The sequence below is a fragment of the Ambystoma mexicanum genome, chromosome 5q, assembly GCF_040938575.1.
Source record: "Ambystoma mexicanum isolate Mex_15411 chromosome 5q, UKY_AmexF1_1, whole genome shotgun sequence".
Taxonomy (NCBI): Eukaryota; Metazoa; Chordata; class Amphibia; order Caudata; family Ambystomatidae; genus Ambystoma; species Ambystoma mexicanum.
In genome coordinates this window covers 596123252-596143462 of record NC_090933.1, presented here as the reverse complement: position 1 = coordinate 596143462, position 20211 = coordinate 596123252, and the positions used below count along the sequence as shown (strand labels likewise).

The 20211-nt window shown below is 45.8% G+C and overlaps 1 protein-coding gene across 1 annotated transcript in view; it reads left to right on the top strand.

The window, feature by feature from the left end:
* Positions 1–20211, top strand: part of LOC138497532 (kinesin-like protein KIF20A) — a 1316984-nt gene that overhangs the window by 90763 nt on the left and 1206010 nt on the right. The window contains exon 2 of the mRNA XM_069621067.1: positions 14532–14615. Coding sequence (XP_069477168.1) covers positions 14532–14615 — 84 coding nt within the window. The remainder of the gene's footprint in view (positions 1–14531; positions 14616–20211) is intronic.

Here is a 20211-nt window from a genome sequence, read left to right as displayed (position 1 = left end):
TCTTCTCCTTCTTCCTTAAACTGCCCACTGGACCCATCATCCGTATCTTAGCTAGGGTAATCTGTGCCAGGTCTTGATAAAGTTGCAGGCTGGACCCATTGCACATAATTGTTCCCGCCTTCCTTGCCACTGATAGCAGTCTCCTTTTGCTCGTAGTTATGTAGGGAAACAGCACATCCCTGGGTCTTGCTACTGGTTTGTTTCTCTTTGGACCGACTCTGTGCGCTCGATCTATTTTTATTCTGGTGCCCTCTTCTAGATCGATCAGGTCCGCAAACACTTATTTGGCCATCGAATTTAAGTCCTTGTCTCCCACTCCTTCTGCCAGGCCTTTTATTCCATATATTGGACCTCCTTGACTGGTTTTCAAGGTCTTCACTTTGGATCTCTAAATTTTGAGTGACCCTAGACAGATGCTCAACGAGTTTGTCAATTTTCTTTGTGTCGTCCGCAGTCTCCTGGGCTGCATTTTAAGTGGCGTCCAGTCTTTCTTCCAGTTAGTTCTTGTCCGCTTTGACTTCTTGCAGGGCCGTCAGTCCTCTCTCATTTAGTTCCTTTGTGTTTGAATGGTATTTGTTATTTTGTCCCCAAAATCCTGAAAGCACTGGAGGACTTCTTGGGCGACTACCTACTCGTTCCCCATCCTTTCATGATGTCTTTCTTCAACTTGTACATCCGGGTTCTGCTCTCCCTCCAGCTGAGTCCCCCTGTTTTTGCGCCACCTTTTTTGAATGTTGCTATCTTGGGACTGTTTTGCATATTTGGGTGGGTTTTGAGGTTCTTTTCCTGTAGTTTTTGACATCTTGCCTCCCGCTGTCACTAGGGTGTTGGTGCCAATATGATCGATCCTATCAGGTCGAGGGGGGATGGGGGTCTCCTTCTCTTGCTCTCCCTCGTGGACTCTTAAATGGCAATATTGTGCTGTGCTCACTTCTTTGCCAAGCTCTCCCCTCTACCCCTCGGGTTCTGTTCATCCCCAGTTGAGGCTTGTGCTGTTTCTATGACTGTTCTCCCCCTCTATTGAAGCTCCCTGTCCTAGTGTGCTGCTTCTTCACTCTGGTCCTGGGTTTGCCCCCACCCAGTCTCGGGCCGCTCTCTGCGGTCTCTGTCCACTCCTTTCCCCCCCTCAGGTGGAGTATTGGAAATGCCTGGGTTGGGTACCTGTATTTTATGCATTTGCATTGTTGCTTCACACTGCCCAGCCAACCTTCATCAGCTTTCCGGATCCGCTGCCTGTTCCAGAGGGCGTGGGGGACAGCTTACGCGCTGCTTATCCCTCACCGTTTTTGTGTTTTGCTTGCTCTGTGGGGATCTTCGACAACGTAAGCGCTGGCCCCCATCCAGGGCCTTTCCTAATGCATATGCGCTTCTCTAGTGTGCTTTGGGTTGTGTCCCCTGTGATTACAGGCCCCGGTGCGCCTGCAGCTTTTCCTCCCCTTGCCGGGGAGGGGATGAGGGGGAGTGTCCAATACCTCACCCTCTTTTACCCGTCGTTCTCATCACGCAGCTCTGCGTACCGATATAGTGTTCTCAGAGCCCTCCCCAGCCGTACCGGCCGGGCTCACCCTTTTGGGGTGGGGTGGAAGAGGAACTCCCTCCAGTCTCCCAAATCCCTGCTTTACACAATGCCGCTCTGACGATCGAGGGGAAGGAGGTCGTCCCTTTCCTTACTTGCAGGGAGGGGAACAAATTCCCTCTTGTCATTCTTGTGGTTGAGCTTCTTCCGACAGTGTTCCAATCCCTGTTGGCCTCCTTTTTGTTTCGACCCCCTGGTCCTCTTACGTTACCCAAGCCTCCTGACCCATTGCGCGATGGGCGTCTTGCTAACTTTACAACCTGGTTTCTGCCAGTGGGCCTCTCCGCTCCAGCTTCTCCCTCGCTTGGGGAGGGTGTTTTTACACTTTAATCTGCTATATTGGGTCCTGGGGGGGAAGGGGAGCAATGTTTTACACAAGGCTACTCACAGCGGTCTTCTTGGAATCTACTGCAGAAATGTTATAGATCCTATTGTGAATCTATCTACCCATCATCTGCTCAACATGTTTTGTTCTCACAATATTGCAATCAATCCCTAGAACTTCTTCAGGGACTAGTTCTCCTTCTACTGGGAGCCATACAATCTCGCACCTTCGTCCCTCTGTTTAAAGCCGGTAATCCCCTTACCCCACACTCTCGGGGGCTAATTATTCACTCCTTTGACATCTCTAAATAAAAGACAGCCTCTTTTAGTGAACTGCTTGTGTTGGTTTTTATGAGCCCTCTTGGTCAGCTCTACAACAATGAGACGGCGTCCTGCTTCTCGCTGTTCACCCCCAAAACTTTTTTATTTCTGTACACTATTTTGACTATTCTCCTGAATGTGCTAACCTGTTCATGACTCCTCTTGTATTTAAATCCCAACACTTCCCGCTGTCTTCCAGATACAAATATTTCAGATCCTTTTTAAGGGCTTGTCAGCCTTCCTTCCAAATGTTCCCCTTGTTCTCTGCGGTCTCCTCGGTACCTCCTCCCTATTACGCTTCGCATCTCAGACAGGCTTCCAAATGGAATTGTGGACCCATGCAGCCACCCATACATTTGTGTGCACCCATTCACCATACAGGCGCACCCAGGCAGCCACCCATGCATTTATGTGTGCACCCTGTCACCATACACTCACACGTCATGGGGTTGAGGGGAGCCCTATTGTTTCAAAAAGAATGGTTTCTTTTTTTAAGTCACTTCGACTTCATTAAGAAATTATTTCTGTTAAGGACCAAACCATAATGGAAATAACGTCTTTATGAAGGGAGATTGACTTCTATTTCTTTTTGAAGTCATAGAGCTGCAACCTAGAGGCTTCTGTGTCATGGGGTATGGAGAGCCCTCTGACTGCCCTCTGACTTCAAAAAGAAAGTTTCTAAAGTCACTCTACATTGATAAAGAAATTATTTTTTTTACTCCAAGGGGTCCCCTATTACGCCAGTGACCTCTGCGTATCCGAGCCATGGCCATTTTACCGTACCCATTTTGGGTAAGAAGTTGGTTCTAAGGTTTAGGTTAGAGATATACAAATTGAAAAGGCAGGGGGCAAGAACACACCCCTGCCTTAATCCGCTCGCTGTGGAGATTTCCCCCGAAACAGACCCCTGCATGTCCAGCCTCACTCAAAGTCTAGCATTTTCATGAATGTGCAACAAAATAGTTAAAAGGGTTTATGGAAAATTCCAACTTTTAACTTTATGCCCCTCCAATTAAAAGGAGCACTGGCAATGCTATAGTTTGGGCGTTTACTGCTGTTCTTTGCATTTTGCATTTATAGGCACAAGGCGTAGAGTGCAAAGTTTCAAAGGAGGATGTGATGAGGGGTGCCAGTGTCCAATAGAATGAGAAGGGGAATAAAGCAAGGGAGGAAACCTTTGATGGAGGGTGCTATTGATGAGCAAGAGGAAATATGAGTGAGGGGGTGAGCGTGCGAGGGTAAGAAATAAAGTAAAAGTAAGAGTAAGAGAGAGAGGAAGGATGACAGATGGGGAGAGGGGAGTAGTTTGGGTGGGAAAATTAAGGGTGGTGGGTTGGGCTAGAAGAGGGATGGGTTACGTGGTGGGGTAAAGAGAGGAGGTAGGGTTGAGGATGGGTGACTGGGTGTAGGGTGGGTGGATGGGGTAGAAGCAGAAGTGGGTGGGGTAGGGTGTTTTGGTGGGGTAGACAGGGTGAGGGTAGTGTGGGTGGAGTTGGAGAGATGGTTGGGTGGAGGTAAAGCATTGGTAGGGTGGGTGGAGGTAGAGTTGGGGGGGGGGGTAGAGGGAGTTTTTTTTAGAGTTCGGTAGGGTGGATGGATGATAGTAGAGAGTGAGGGTAGGGTGGTTTGTAGAGTGGGTTAGGGTGGGTGTATTGGGTTAGAGAAAGTGGGGGTACAGAGTGGGGGTAGGGTAGGGAGAGTGGGGCTAGGGTGGATGGATTGGTTGGAGAATGTGGGGGTACAGAGTGGGGGTTGGGTAGGTGGGGGTAGAAAGGTGCGTGAGGGCGGGTGAGCGATGGTAGTTTGGTGGGGGCAGGAAACATGAACAATAAGCAGCATCAGGAGGACTTGTCAAAAGTAACCCAACCAGCACATGTTGGTGGGGGTAGAGAGAGTGGGGGGTTGGGTGGGTGAATGTACAGAAAGTGGGGGTACATAGTGGGGGTTGGGTGGGGGAGAGAGTGTGGGTAGAGAGGAGGGTTTGGTGGATGACTAGGGGTAGGGTGGTTGGGATGGGTAGGGTTAAGGTGGGGGCAAGGGACAGTGGAGGTGCAGTAGTGGGTGGGGGTTAGAGTGGGGGTAGAGAAAGTTGGGGGGATACAGAGGGGGTAGGGTGAGTGGGCGTAGGGTGGGTGGTGGTAGAGGGAATGGGTGTCGGTGGAATTAGTGGGAGTAGGGTGGGTGGATTGAGTTTGTAGAAAGTGTGGGGATATGTTGGATGGGGTAGGATATAGAGGGGATACAGGGAGAGTGGGGGGTGGGGGGTTAGGGGGGTAGGGTGAGGTGGGGTAGGGTGAGTCACGGTGGTAATGTGGGTAGGGCAGGTAACATGAACAACAAAGCAGCATCTGGAGGACTTGTCAAAAGTAGCCCAAATGTAACCCAACCAGCACATGTTATCAGGGGGGGGGGGGGGGGGGTCAGTGGGGTAGAGAAGAGTGGGCATGGGGTGGGTGGTAGAGAGGTAGCCTTGGGAGGAAATAAAATCACTGGAAGTAGTCCAATAAGGCAAATCACAACGCAACTGGGACATAGAAAGCACAGCCGACTTGCTTGTTACAAAGCTGCTGATCGGAGTAAATGTTGTCCGGGAGCACGGTGGAGGAAATTTTAGGGAGTTGGCCATTTCATGCCCTGGCATTGCTGGTTGCTATGCAACCAGATATTCTCAGTTCAGAACCCCATTTCCCCCTCTTTTGTAACAATGGTTTTGGCAATTTTGTGGCTTGCGCTACAAAAATGAGCCAGAACCATTATTCACCAGCTGCCTTAGCGAATGGCTGGTAGTATGAATGTGTGTATGCAAGGCTGGGTCCCCAGCAAGAGGCATTTGAGCATGGTAGTTTTCTTACAGGCTTTACCGGTATTTTTGGGCAACTACAACTTCATGAACTTATTACATGGAGGGGATTTAAAGCACAATGGGGCAGGCAGTGCCGCTTTATTTCTGTGGCAGGACATTTTTTGCTCACTTAAGGGGCAAAGCCACTGTGATGGGGTTTTCTTACATGGTGAGGACAAGTGAAATTGTGCAGTCAGAAAGTTTTCTCACAGTGGCATTGTAGGTTTTCCTGGCATTGATGGAAAAGTCAATAGGTTGAGTATTCTTACAGGTTTGTGCAGGGATTGGACAAGCATTTGTGCAGCAGCAATAGCTTGTTTTCTTCCAGTGGCAGAAGATTTTACTGGCATTAAGCGCACAGCCAACAAGACCTTGTTACATGGGGATACTGGCATATACTGATGGTGCCAGCCTGAACATGTTTTCCTCTGATGTGATTACTGTGCGTAATATTGCTGACCATGCACAAGTAGCTGGTACATTTGGGTGTCAGGACTCTGGAGCCAGACACAGCACCCTTGTTTTACATTCGGTGAAAGATTTAAGGTTTGAGTAAAACACATACTTGCATCTTTCACCTTGTACAGTGCGCAGCGTGCCTCTGCAGCAGCATGATCATCATGCGTGGTGGCCCCCCACACTTTGTTACGCCACTGCCCACGGAAGTTCCCTTCAGCAAGATTCCCATTAAGACAAAGCATTTTACTTTCACTGGTGGGCCTGGGGCATCCCTGAAAGGCTTATTAGTTTTGACTGTCGCCCCTCAGCCAATGAAATCTGAGGCAAGTGACAACACATTTTGCCACTGAAAACAGACACAAGGATATCTTGGCTGAGGTTGATTTGTAAATCTTTAGTAGCAGCACTGCAGGATTAACATGGACAAGAACATGCAGGTCCCCCATGTAATCGGACTGCTACCCTGTCCCAAATTTCACTAAACGTTTTATACACTTTTCAGTATGTGCAGTCATGTGTTGAGTTGGTCCCGGAGAGGATTGAATTATTCCCCCAATTAACACAATAGCTGTCTCTTTGAAGCCGGGCAAATCAAGAAACTCCAGGTGAGTTTTGAGTCTACATTAGAACACATACAGATGTGCACCTTGAATACAACTAAGCCTTACATTTCTTTTAACATTTGTTTGCATTAAATTAATCAAAGTGCGTTAATGTTTTGGAGTGTACAAACATGACTCCAATACTTACTAGTGCAGAAGATATAAGCGTTTAAGTAAATGCATTGTTAGTTGACGGCTACCTCCTGAGTTTAAAAGCAAAGCAATATATAATGCTGCTGTGATGGTTGTACCAGGCTGATGTAACTAAGCTCTGGCCTATGTAGAGATGCGACTCCATATTTTCTGACAGAGGCTCTCATGGTTTGCATGTATTTCCGTTTGGCAAGCACCAGCGAGAGCGCTCTCTCCGCATTTACTCATGCTCTGTGAGGTTAGGTTATTTGTTTGAACTTTGCTTTTATAATATGGTCATAACTGGAGGGCTCTACTTTTATAGTCCAAGTTAGATAAAGCTATTTATCAATTCTAACTAGGCACAGCTGCTTATCGCACCAAAACCACCACACAAGAGGCGAAGGGTTGACAGACTTATTGGATCTTCTTTGAAGTTTGTCAGATTAGAAGGTAGCTGGGAGTTGCTCTTTAAGATTGTTTTAATGATCTGTCGTGTCAGTAACCCTGTCAATGGGGGATGGGGATCACTTTCAGCGAAGGGTGTGGGAGGCTTACTAGGATCTAAGCCAGATCTTGTCCTCCCCTAGACAGGCAAGGTGGCCTTTGGAGGGCCCCAGTCCCTTCTTTATATGCCAGCATAGTTAATAGTGCCACCTGTGTTGCAAGATGCTGGCCAGTTTCTCTTGGTTTTCTTCAGAAAACCACCACCACCATTATCAGCACCGATTCCAGGAGACGAAAACCGTCCACAGGAGCTGCCAGAGAGAGGCCCCATTCCAGTGCTCCCCAGCCGGCATCACAATGAAGATAACCGCAATTCCACACTGCAGTGCTGATTGCAAGTGTCAGCACATATGTAGAATGCTGCAATCTGCTCAATACTGCGCGGGCGCTCATCTTTAACAGAGTTGTCCCCGCAACAAAGACTGTAATCCCACCGACAGTGGGAACCGTCACATGAATTGGAATGTTTACCATAGCGGGCCGCCCTTGTTGGACTTCAGTGAACCCACATGCGGGGAAGGTGTGGGGTTTAGAGAGGGAATGTCCCTCCACAGAATTTCTCACTATCCCTTGTAGAACTGTCCCTAGTTGGGCGCTTGTGTGTCGCCTATTTAAGTGAGGTGATGGTAGAGAAAACTGGCCCAAAACTAACTCGCTACTTTCCTATTTTCCTAAAAATGGGAGCGCACTATTTGGAAGTCAACAGGTTTACATCTCTTTATTTGTGTTGCTTCCATTCAGTGGGATTTATTGTTTTTGAATAAAAATTGCAGAGGGAGCGTGTGTCTAATTGCAAACACCTTGATCGCTGTGTTCAGGTTATCACCCTGAGCTATCATATTCACATATGATAGCTCAGGGTGATGACCTGACATACTTGTTTCACATAATAGAAAGTGAGCCAGCTTGAAATCCATAAATTTCTACTAGCACAGCGATCAAGGTGTTTGCGTTTAGGCACACGCTTGCTCTGCAATTTTTATTCGAAAACAATAAGTCGCACTGAATTGAAGCAACACAAATAGAGTTATAAACCCGTTGAGTTCCAAACAGTGCGCTCCCATTTCTAGAATAGGAAAGTAGTGAGTTAGTTTAGAGCCAGTTTTCTCTACTATCCCCTCACCTAGATAGGAAACACACCAGCACCCAACTAGGGACAGTTCTACAAGGGATAGTGAGAATTTCTTTGGAGGGACATTTAATTAATTGTAGGGACTTAAGCTTGAGGAATAACTCTTTAGAATAAAATGATTCTGTCTATGATGTGTTGATACATGGTTGGGTGGAGACAGAGTCTGGAAACCCGTTAACTTTATTTGTTTTGATGCTTAAAGAGGGAAGACGGGAGTGATTGCAACAGGGAACCAGCAGGGGAGAACTGACTTGATGGTAAAATGGGAAGCTGTGGGTTGTTCAAGTGAGGAGAGCGAAGAACGCAGCAGACCAAGACACAGGAAGGAGGAAGGACATTGGGGACTAATGTAAGTGATTTCTAGATAAGGTGAGGTATTGGTTGGTGAGAGAAAATGGTACTGTTGTGAAAATGTGCAAGAAAGTTGTGAGCGTGATTGGTTGGGTGACTGAGTAAAGGGAAGATAACTGAGGAGAAGGTAGGGAGGAGTAGCAGTGGTGTGAATGTAAACCAAGGTCCAAATGGGGCTCTGTTGGGGGTTAATAGTAACATATTGAGAGACCAAATAAAATCTAGAGAGACCACAAGATACAAGGAGTTTAAAAGTGTGCTTACTTATAGAATTACCTGACTGTTACCATGTTCCCCACCATGGGGGACACCTGAAACACTGGACTGTGGGACAAAGGACAGGTCACCCATGCCCGCAACAATAGATTTACCTGGAGAACATTCTGGAGAAGGAAAACGCGTTCGAGATGACAGCTGAAGTAGGGAGTAGAAAGAGATAGTCGGAGAAAGCAAGTAAGAGCTCACTGCCTCCAGTGCCCCCCCCCCCGGGCTCTCTGAACTTGCTGAGCCGGGCTGCGTCTATCTGCTGTAGCCCGGCATGGAAAAGAAAACAGCCCCAGGCTGCATGTGTGGAGCAGCTTGGGTGAATTAAAACGCCTGGGCCAGGTGTGCAGGGTGGGCCCAGAGTGAGCATGGCCTGCGAGGCAACGGCCCACCCGGTGACCAACCTGGACGGGCCAGAAGAAGAGAAAGTCCTTGGCTGTGTGTGCAGTGCGGCCTGGTTGAAAATATCACCCCGGCCCACGTGACGCCATGACTAAGACATGGCTTCAGGTTGTCCGGGGGCCAGTCCGGGTGACCCAGAGGTAGAGGTCCCGGGCCGCATGCACGGTACGGCCTGTGTTAAGAGCTTGCCCGTGCCAGAGGAAGCCCGCCCGTAGCCGGGCGGGTGGTGAAAAAAGGAAGACCCCTGTGGTATCATCGAGAGTGCAAGCACTGCCGGGGTGCCCTGCCGGCAATCCGCTCTCCCGGGGCCAGACTGGGAGAGCGTGAGGAAACGGAACTCACCTGGAGCCCGGGCTGCAACGTCCTAAGCAGCCTGGGCTCATTGCAGAGTGAGTTGGCTGGGCGCTTTGACTCCGCCGAGGTGGTCTGGCCTGGGCGGCGTCCAACAAGGACTTTCCCCGCTCACTGCAAGCACCACCACAGAGCAAAATAAAAACATTAACCGCCACGCTGCCATCATGCAGCATGGGCATATACACCCAAAGGTACATTTAGGACTGGCAGAGCCCCAACTAAATACACACTGCCACGAAGGAATGTTTAACAGCAACGTTGCCAAGGTGGGCTTATAAGCCCTCAAACATTTAGAACTACCAAAGCCCCAACACAAATACAATCACTGTCACAGAGGATATGGGTTAGGATAAAAGGGTTTTCTTAAAGCAAAGCCCCTGGGAGGAAGTGAGTGCTCTGAAAGCCCTATGACCTACAGCACCAGTGCTCAAAAAGCACTAAGAAGGTACTGTGCACTATGTTATGCGAGGTGACTGACTGATACAGACTGACATGAGGACTGGGATTTAAGTTCAAGTAATGGCAGTCTGCAGAGAAAAAAGGAAATGCATGAAATGTTTGTGGGGAGCTCATGGAAGGGTTGGCATGGGAGTGTGAAGGTTCAGGATATGTTCAATTAGGAACTTGGGTAAAGTTCATATGATGGAAGGCTGTGCTTCATGTTATCTTCTACCTTGTCTTTAGCACAGTGAGTGAATGGGAAAAATGAAAGGGGTGCACTCTCACGGGAAATGGTAGTAGAGAAGTGATGTGTTTTATATAAAAGTCTCTAAGGACACTAAAACACATCCCCAGTGTAATGTGCATTATTAACATCTGGAGCTCAGTAGTGTGGGCCATCTCCTGAGTTACTAACCTTTTTCATTTGCAGGTTGCCAAGCACCCCACCAGAGCAGCTGGTCTGGGATGGTGGGTGTGGTGCCAGTGAGGTCCGTTCCTAATTCGGAGTATTTCTTTAATATTTGCTTATCGGGCCAGGGAATAAAATGGGCTACATGAAGGTGGTGGGGAAAAGTTGTTGTGTGGAGGTGGGAGGAATAGAGGTAGGTATTTGAGAGGAACATTCGAGGGATGGCAAAGGAAGCATAAGTTGGAGATGAGAGACAGTGGCTGGAGTAGTAGGAGGAGGAGGAAGGGAGGGGTGACAAAGATATGGGGAGAGGAACCTCAGAGTGCACAAGGACAAGAATGTGTGGAACCGGAGTATCTGGAAGGCACAAACTCATGAATACATTTCCATTGGCAAGTCCTTAAATTGGAACCCTAGATTGTTCCCTCAGGGAGGCGATATGGATGAGGTGTTTAGGCCCTCATGTTGAGCCACATAGCTCTTAGAGAGTGGGGGTTACCAATCTCTTAGTGACCGGCCTCGGGTGTAGGGACGTCTGGGCTAGGAAGGGGATCTTTCTTGCTTGAGGAGAAATATGGTTGGTCCTTGGAGCCTTTTTTACAAACTAAAATAAAAACCCTTGACGGTCTCTGGGAGTTATTCCTTCTCAAGGCCATCTGTGACGCCATAGGACAGACAATTGAAGCACCAGCTAATGTAGCCCTAGCGTGCACCAATCCATGCTCCAAAGAAATTTTCTTTAGCATAAGCAGGTGCTATTAGTATTTTATTTTCCTAGCAGTCTTCATGTTGTAGCCTTGACCATGTAAGTGTGGGATGTTGTGGGGGGTATTTAAAATTCCAATGTCCCTTTTTATAATACAGAATACCCTCTGTTGAGTAGGTATCCTGGGCAAGGAAATATACACACTCTTGCAGTGTTAAAGTGGTGTGAGCCTCGCAGTAGGAAGTAAACACCATGCAGAAGAGTAGGGTTTTCATCACTGTTCAGCCTCTGCTTCTTCCTGGGTGCCTCTACCAGCACACAGATTTCTGCTGGGTTCCCAGTTTTGCTCTTCGAGCTGTCCAAATCTGGTTGGTGTGATTCCCAACTCTTTCTAGGGGTCTTCATCAGTGTTGCTTTTCCTGGCTGGTTGGTCATTCTTTTGAGAGGGTAGATTCTTATTTTGCGTTGTCGTGATCATCCCTTGGTACTGGATCCTAACTAGAGTCATGTCAATTAAGCATGTTACTCACTGGGTAGGTTCACTGTCCCGGGAGAAGTTCTCTGCATCTGGCGCCTTAAGGTCTTTTCCTCACCTCCACCCGGGTTCTGTGGCCCTCGCTTAGGAAATCTGATTTCTCAGCAGGGGCCCTATGGGTCCTGGAGTTAGTGGGGTGTTTTAGGCCTCCCTCCACTGCAATTTGTTGTTGGACACCATGGGCTGAATCCTGCTTTGCTTCCTCCCACTCACTGGCTAGCTTTCAAAGCTGGCCCTGGAACTCTTTAAAGGGTATCCTATGGCATACTGTGGTGTTGGTAGCTCCTTTGGTCTGCATGTGTAGGATAGAACAAGGACGATAAAACTGCACCTCTACCCATTAGATGTGTTCCATTTAATCCTGGGGGCTTTCTGCGACTACAAAGCTTCCCCTAAAGGGACTTAAAAAGGGTACTTACCTGAACTCTGACGCTTTACATGTGCCCCATTGTGTTTTGCTCTGTGCTGTGCCTAACACAATTTAATTATTTGAGCTACTAGATGCAATGTCTGTAATTCTCTAGCTAAAGGGCTTGCCTTTTTCAGTATACCTGTGTAGTTTATTCTGCAGGGATCTCTATTTGGGACTAACTCTACCTCTGAATGGGCCTGCCTTCCTCCCTTGAAGGAAGGCTGACTCCTCTGCCAGATCGATCAATCGGAAGAGTTTGTTCTGTCTTTTGATTGGAACCCTGTGGTCCCTTAAGGAGAGTTTTCCACAGACCTCTGGTGAAGGGTGTAAAACCATGTATCCTAACCGACACAGTATCTGTCCATGGGCGCGGTCCACACACTTTACGGTTGATCACGTGTCACCGATTTACTTCAGTCCATGCCCATGGACCAAGATAAAAAACGTCAAAATATATTGATACGGTACTACTGCTCAACAGATGCTATAATTCTATACCACCCAGAAGTGTTTTACACTATTGGAGAATGGGGCGACAAGGGGCTTTTGCAAGCACAACAATTAAACTTAATCAAAGAAATGCATGCATTTCATAGCTATTGGTGCAGAAAGGCATGCGCACTCGCTCACGGGATACAGCATTTCATGCGGAGCTCTCCATTGTCCAGGGTAGTATGCGCAAAGTTCAGGAAGGGAACACTTGAAGTCAACACGAGAATGGCCCAGAAACTGTTCAGCACGGGACAACCAGGCCAGCTAGAAACAAGGACCGGGAGCAGCAAAGGAAGAATATCCAGTATCCAAAAGAAGAAATTTGAAAGCAGTCAATGGACCTAGGTCCCTGCTAACCTGTCCAAACATGGTCTTTGAAAAGCAGGAACCTAGCTTCATGGCAAATCCTCTTGAAATGCAGATAATCCTCAAATTAATCTGAGAAATGCTTATGGTCTCACTTAGCTATGAAAATTCACTTATGGGCTAGCATGTGCAAAAAACACACAGATTTTGAAAACAACCAATCACTCTGGTCCACCCATACTAGACTTGTACTGGGCTATCTGGGCCAGTGAAGCATCCCAGTATGCACAACTGCCATTTTAGGCCTGTCTCATGGTCCCCACAGACGAAGGGTTGGTCAGACACACAATGGCCAGGAGTAGGGTTTATTGATTGCGTTGGTTCCCTGAGGCTACCACATTGGTGCTTTCAGCTACTAATGCGGTAAAACCAGCTGCACCCAAGGTTAAGCCAAAACTAAAATAAAGCTGACGCTACCCTACTTCACAACATCATTAAGGATGGTAGAATCTCCCAGGGACCAAAATGGGTTGCTTAAAATGTTCCTGTGTCCTATGAGCTATTTGGCCTTCCATAGGGAGAGCACATCAACAAGGGTTGTCTTGGTAGGGCGACTTCAGTAAAAGTATCCCCTGCCCACACAAATGATGACAAAAAGAGAAAATCAACTGGAAAAAGCAAAAAGTATAAAGGTCCTATGAAATGGAACAGCAGACTACTGCCTTCCTTCCCACCCCCACATTCCCCCCCCCTATGCAATTCTGTCCTAAAAGCGTCCCATCTCTATGCAATACAAATATCTCCTAGTAGTCAGTTCTGTGCTTAATGGAAACAAATGTAGGGTTGACGGAACTGTGGGCATGAGAGTCTGGGATAGTTATTTTCCACACTTTTTATTTCTGGGAGTATTGTACGATTTTGTATTCGAGTTTCACCCATCTACTGCAAACTCAACACAAATCTGTAAACTTGTACGTTATGCAGTATCTATTCAACTTCCTGATGTTGTTAATTTAGATTTAGCATTCTGACAAAACTGCATCTGTGTGAGCGCGCAGACGCAGGGACGGGGGGGGGATAGGAGGGTATCTTGTGAGCCTGTCGCCCAAGGCTGTTTAGGGCTTGGGGTGTTGTTGTTGGGGGGCTGTGGATGTTTGTGTTTTTGTATATAGTATTCCTTCTTCTTTGGCCTACGTGCCTACTGCTAGTTTATGGAATTACTCTGTTCTATCGGTGCCTTCAAGTGTGAAATGTTGCTTTAGTTCCCTTTCGCTGTAGATTTTCTTTATTTTTTTTTCTCGTTCTTGTCCCTCTTAACCTACTGCCCAGGTTTAGTGCTCTTCCTATTAGTTTGGTATGGCTGATAATCCTGTATGTTTTGAGGACTGGAATTCTTTAAGTGACATACTTTTTCATTTAATTTTGCTGCTCCGACCTTGCTGCAAATTACTGAATAGGGTAGTCTGGTGTTTGAGACGTGTGTCTTTATTCATTGTGTCCCTCTGTGCCTTCTGTGCTTGTTCAAAAAATATTGACATTAAAAAGTGAATCTTGAGATTGGCTGATCCTGCGGTATACACCACTTAAGTCTGCCCCTAAAATCTTGAAAATCGAAGCAGACAATGTTGAGACCGTAGGCTGAGTGCCCTTTTTCTGCCTCGATGGAAACTACAAGGCAAAAGGAATGGAAACATTATCAAATTTGACATGGGAGTTTCTGCTTGGCCAGATCACCAAATTTCGCATGCATCTGAACATTTATGAACAGGAGACAAGTTTGATGCAACCTTATATTCTACTGCTGCCATGGTGGCAGTATAGTTGATTTACTGCCACATTACTGTAGCTTTAATGCATAACAAATCTAAGAATTCGACCCACAAACTTGTTCACCTTTCTAAAAATTAGGACTTCTTTAATAATTTCAATTTTTTTTTTTTTTTTTTTTTTTTTTTTAAATGCAGAATGAACAAATTAGTCAACCGCTTAAAGTTTACTTGAGAGTGAGGCCATTTTCAAAAGCCGAGATTGCGAATAATGAGTCTCAGGTAAGTTGATAAATGTCTGTTTTTTCACCTTGCCCTGAAATGTGTTTATTAAATAGACCATTGCATCAGGTCTCCACTGCCTGCCTTTATGTCTTTGTGCCTCCTATGCTTCCATTAATGTTCATTCCACTCGAGGGGGAAGGGCCTATTTTTGAGATTAGGCACATCCCCACAAACAACTGTATGCTCATTGTCTCCATACCAGTATATGCTGGCCATGCACACACTATAATCATTGTCTTCTACCCTCAATTTCTGGCATTGTCATCGTATTGGAGTGCTGGAAGTGGGCTAAGATAAAGCTTTGTGGCACCAACAAACCTGATTGGCAATAACACAGCTGGTGAGCAATAAAGTGAGGAAACCTGCTACCTCTGGTTCTGGAAGAGTGCTGTAACCCTGTGCTACTCAAAGCCATTTCCTTCAACTATCACTGTCCAAACCAGAAGCCCCTATTCTTCCTGCCTGACTCCCTTGCTTCCCACCCAAGCAAGTCTGCCAGAGTCTGTCCTTCACGCTTACTCCAGTCTGAGGTTTTTGGGTTTAGGGTTTATGCTGGCAACCAAGTCCATGGTTTCAGTTTTTTTTTTTTTTTTTCTTCTCAACTCAACTTTATTTATGAATTGCAGATGCAGTTCCATGTCGTAAGAAGATCAACAATTGGGATTGATGGCAGGACCACCACATATGTTCTAGGGTTCCTGTCTGCTCACAGCCTCCCCAGCACAGGGGTGAATACCATGGGGTTATTTTGTGGAGTCGCTGGGGGAGAGATACCATTGTAGCATAACCTTATAGGATTTTTCTTTTAATAACGGTACACCTCAAGCGTTTATGGGCTCTCACCCAAATGCAAGACCAGGACTCTGGGGATGGATGGCGAAATAGCTAACTGGAGGCCTCTCTTCCAGGCCTGCATGTATGGAAATACGACCAGGCTTGGTTTCGGGGTGTCCCGCTGCCCTGAAAGGGTTGGTTTCATTCATTTTTATGATTATAGATTATGCTGCATAGGGTATGAGGTATAACTCTGTATTAGGCAGAATCGCATGCAGTACCCTTGGGGAACACTACATGCAATTAAGACTACAAGTGTCAGTACAATTTCACCTTTGGTACAAGCCTGTACAACACAGTAATGTGGTAGCAGTGGCTGAGCAGCCAGACTTATCTCAAGAGTAGAGTGAGCAGTAGACAAGTTACACAAAGGAACAACAAATACAGTGATTCAAACAAACACTCAAGCTTTCTTGGTAAAAGAGTATACATTTATTTACACAGTCAGTTGGAAAACATTAAACTAGCAAGAGCAGCTCAATATCATATACTAATATACTACAAATACACAACCAATAAGTTACTGAAAGTTCAGCTCCCCTGAAGTGGGAGCAAAATGGCACTTCAGTTACTTTTAAAAAGGGGTAAAAAAGACAAGGTTATAAGAATCAACAGCACACACGCTTTCATAGGCGGGGCAAAGGGTTTCAGTTAACAACAACCACCAGCAATTCAGTTCATAGGCCTGGGCCAAAGTCAATGGTTCAGAGTCTATGTATAGGATAGCACAGTTCTGGTAGAAAACAGTTAAGTCTTTGCCACGGATCTTAGAAGAATTTGGTCAGACGAAAAGGTAGATGTTGGTTTTAGGGAAGGACAAGCTTTTTAAGTCTGGAAAGTTTCACAAACTTTCACCATGGCCGAAAAGATTTCCGGACCGAGTTTGCACAGTACCTTTTTTAAAGTGAAGAAGAGCTGTAGCTGAGGCAGTTGTTCCTGCAGATCTCGCTGTTCCTGAGTGTTAGGCAGAATTATATGCAGTACCCTTCGAGAACACCACACACAAGACTACAAGTGACAGTAAAAATTCACCTTTGCTACAAGCCTGTACTACACAGTAAAAGTGGTAGCGATGGCTGAGCAGCCAGACTTATCTCAAGAGCAGGTGAGCAGTATCAAATAGTTACACAAAGGACAGCAATTACTATGATTCAAACAAATACTGACTCAAGGTTTCTGAGTAAAAGAATATACATTTATTTACACATCAGTTGTATAACCTCTCACTAAAGTAAAGCAGTTTAAAAATCACACTCTTAATACTACCACAGCACTCCCAATAAGTTCCATACAAGTTAAGCTCACAAAATGAAGTGGGAGCAAAATGGCACTCCAGAAATTTAAAAGGGAGGGAAAGACAAAATTAAAACTGAACCACACCAACAGGTAAGTACTCAGGGCAATTGAGCAAGAGGAACTACAGTGATAGAATCAGGTTAAAAAAAAGCCAATAGGTCAAAAGTCTTTTTCTCAAGATCACACGGTTCAGGGTAGTTTGCTGTAAAGTTTGTGCCACGAGTTCTGAACGAAGTTGGTCGGCAGAAAAGTCAATGTTAAGAAAAAAGGACAAACCCTCAGATTGAAGAAAGATTTCACACACTTTCACCCCGGCTGAAGGAAACAAACAACGGGATTTGCACAGTACCTTAAAATGGCGAGTTCCTGAAGCTACTGTCAAGACTGACAAGAAGAAGACTGGAGGGTCCTGCACTACCCAGGGAAGAAACCAGCAGCAGAGCAAAGCAACGAATAAAATGTGCACTCCCTAAAACCCAAGCAGGGTCCGACCTTCCTGGCTATCCGCCCCACTGTAGCTCTGTACAGTGACTTCGACCTGAGGAGGGGTCCTGGCTTGAAGTTTGGGCGAAATGGTTGATCCCACCACCTCAAGGGAAGAAGATTCCTGCAGGATCCTCTCTGACGTTGGACTTTGAAGATTCGGACCTGCAGCAGTTGTAGAGGTCTTCTTCTGTCGGCTCCTCGTCGGTTCTTTCGTTCCAGTGGTGACTCTTTCAGTCCCAGAAACCTGCTTTTTATGCAGTTTTCCCCCATTCACACAGCCTGGCTGTCAATCACACAGCAGGGTGGCTGTCCTGGCAAGGACAGTCACCTAGCCAATCAAACAGGAGTGTGACTTGGGTTACCAAGGGAACCCATGGCAGGGGTCCTAAGACCCCTCCCTCACATCATGCCTACCCAGACTTTCAGGCGCCTTAAGGAGGGCTTCTGTGTAGAAGCCCACAAAAAGACGGTGAACAAAGGTTTGGCGCGCAGAGTAAAACACAAAGACTTTTACAAAAAGAAATGGCGAATAAACCCAGCCGGAGCCGAAATAAAATATATTTGGTCAAGCGGGTGATCTCGAAGTGCTAAGACCTTGATCGTGCTCTTGTTCACCTCTTCCATTCTGTCGCGCTCTACTGGACGCTCTGGGGCCCTCTGTTGCTATCTGGGGCTCTCTGTTACCCTCTGGCATTTCAGCAAAAACAATTCAAGCAGCAGGCAAGGAGGCAGAGTCGAGTTCATCAGGTTTTATTTCATGCCAGGCTGACACAAACATCATCGTTATCAAGTACACGACCTCTGCCAGCTAAAAACGGAGCTTCCTTTTATAACTGTCAGAGAAAGAGGATTCAAACCCCCACCTTTTCTAAACATATCCAGGCAAAACTCTTTGAACATTCGTGCACACAGCAATTATTCCTTAATTTTTTTAACCTTCAACATGAAATACATTCTGGCACACATCCTAGGTTTTTCCCGGCCGCACTGCCCCAAATATGGTCATGCAGCGGTTTCCCTTAGCTAAATTTTCAGACACAGCCCTATTAACTGTCTGGTTTCAGCGCTTATCTGGTTTTTCACAGTCCAGTGTGACCTTGAATTGTTCAACTCTGGGCTGACTATGCTGCCACTGTCTGTAGCGAGTTACTTGTATAAAGGCATTGTTGGTTACATAAATGGCAGAGTTCTTTTCTGTCTGCGTATAGGAAAACACTTATATCATTTTCCTACTCAATTTTTATACTATGCATTCTGTACCTTGCCTATTTACTAAACCATGATAAAAGCATTTTCGACCTTATAAACATAACACTATTAAAGGTACTAATGTCTTTTTACCCTGTTAGTCTATTTTCACACATTTTCCATACTAAATCATTACATACAAATTTCTCTGCCTGGCTTTAAGTGGGGGAGAGGGGTGGACTGCCCCTTCTGCATTCAGTTGTTGGTACCTCATCTTCATTTCAGTTCCTCCATTACACTTCCCCGTCTTTTTAAAGTTCTTGTTTGTTAAAACAATGACTTTCAACCATGTCCATGTCCACCCTCCATGATACTTATCTAAAAACATCCGATCACAATCCTACAATTTGTCACATACTAACGTATTATTATTCTTGTGTGTCTAAACTATTTTTATCTTCTTCCATTTAAGTCCCACTTCCTGTCTCCATTTGCTTTAAGCTAACTGTATGCCTTAGATAACTTCACAGCCATTGTGAGCCTCGAGAGGTTGGTCAAGCTTTGAGATAACCCATTAGCCCATTGTCTCTTCGTATGTCATATTTTGTCTGCAACTCCCATCCAACGAAATAAAATTTCTCCTTGATCATCTTCTTCTGCCCATGCATATAAATATAACCTTTTCAAACTGTCTTTCCCTCTTGTTCCACACATTTTCTTCTTCTGTATCTTCCACTTTACTCGTCTTTAGTTTGTCATTGGTGGACCGTCTGTGTCCTGTCTCCTTTGTCCTTTCTCCTTTCTTTTTAACTGTTTTCACAGTCGGTCTCCCAGGTTCTTTTGATGCTTAGACCAGGAGTCCATTGTCTTTCTTTTTCACAAGGAGTTCATATTTACTCGTGTTTCTTTTTAAATAAAGACATTGTTCAAATGAGTCCAAAAGAGGGGACGTTTCAGCATCGGGACACAGGGGGACACAGGGATGGGGGGAGTCTTTTGCAGACACAGCTCAGACCATCATCTTTGTCGGGCTTCCACTGGGTTTCTCTACAACCTCCGTCTTTTCTCATGCGGTTCGACATTAATTGCCCAAGGCATACAGGTCCCTCGATGTATACCTGTAATCTAAAACTGAATGAGATTCTTTTGTAAAATAAACATGTCTCTTCTATTTAACACATGTCCTACCAAACCATTTCCTTAAAACCCCTCTTGTTCACATTGGTTTTCATACCCTACTTCCTGAGAATCTGGAGACATTCCCTCTTATTGAACACCCCTTCGTTCTAGAAAAAGCTACAAGACATTTTCATTTAAACATTTCCTTTTTATGGGTCATTCTTGGTTCAGAACAAAATACACCCCCATCTTTCGCTCTTTGTCAGCTGGCTAGAACCAGTTTTTTGTTTTCAATAATATACAATACATATCCTTCATGGGACACAATAGACTCTTGAGGTTGACACATGCAACCCTAACGAGACAAAAATAACAATTAAAGAAAGACTTGGTCTTCTTTTCTGGTCTTCTAGGCACGTCCGTAGCAGGTGACAGAAACATCCTTGGGGATTCCCGTCGTCTGTAGAAAGTCAAAATAGAGACAAAAGTCCATTCAAGCACTGGTAAGGGGTCAGGTTTTCTTCACAACTTCAACCCTTTCTTCATTTTCTGCTATCAAAAAATACTTTCTGGATCATTCTCCCCTATTCGTTGGTGCACATAAACAACTATTTTCTAACCACGCCGCAGGATACTTAGTTTAGGCTAGGTTCTTTGCTCAGCTTAGCTG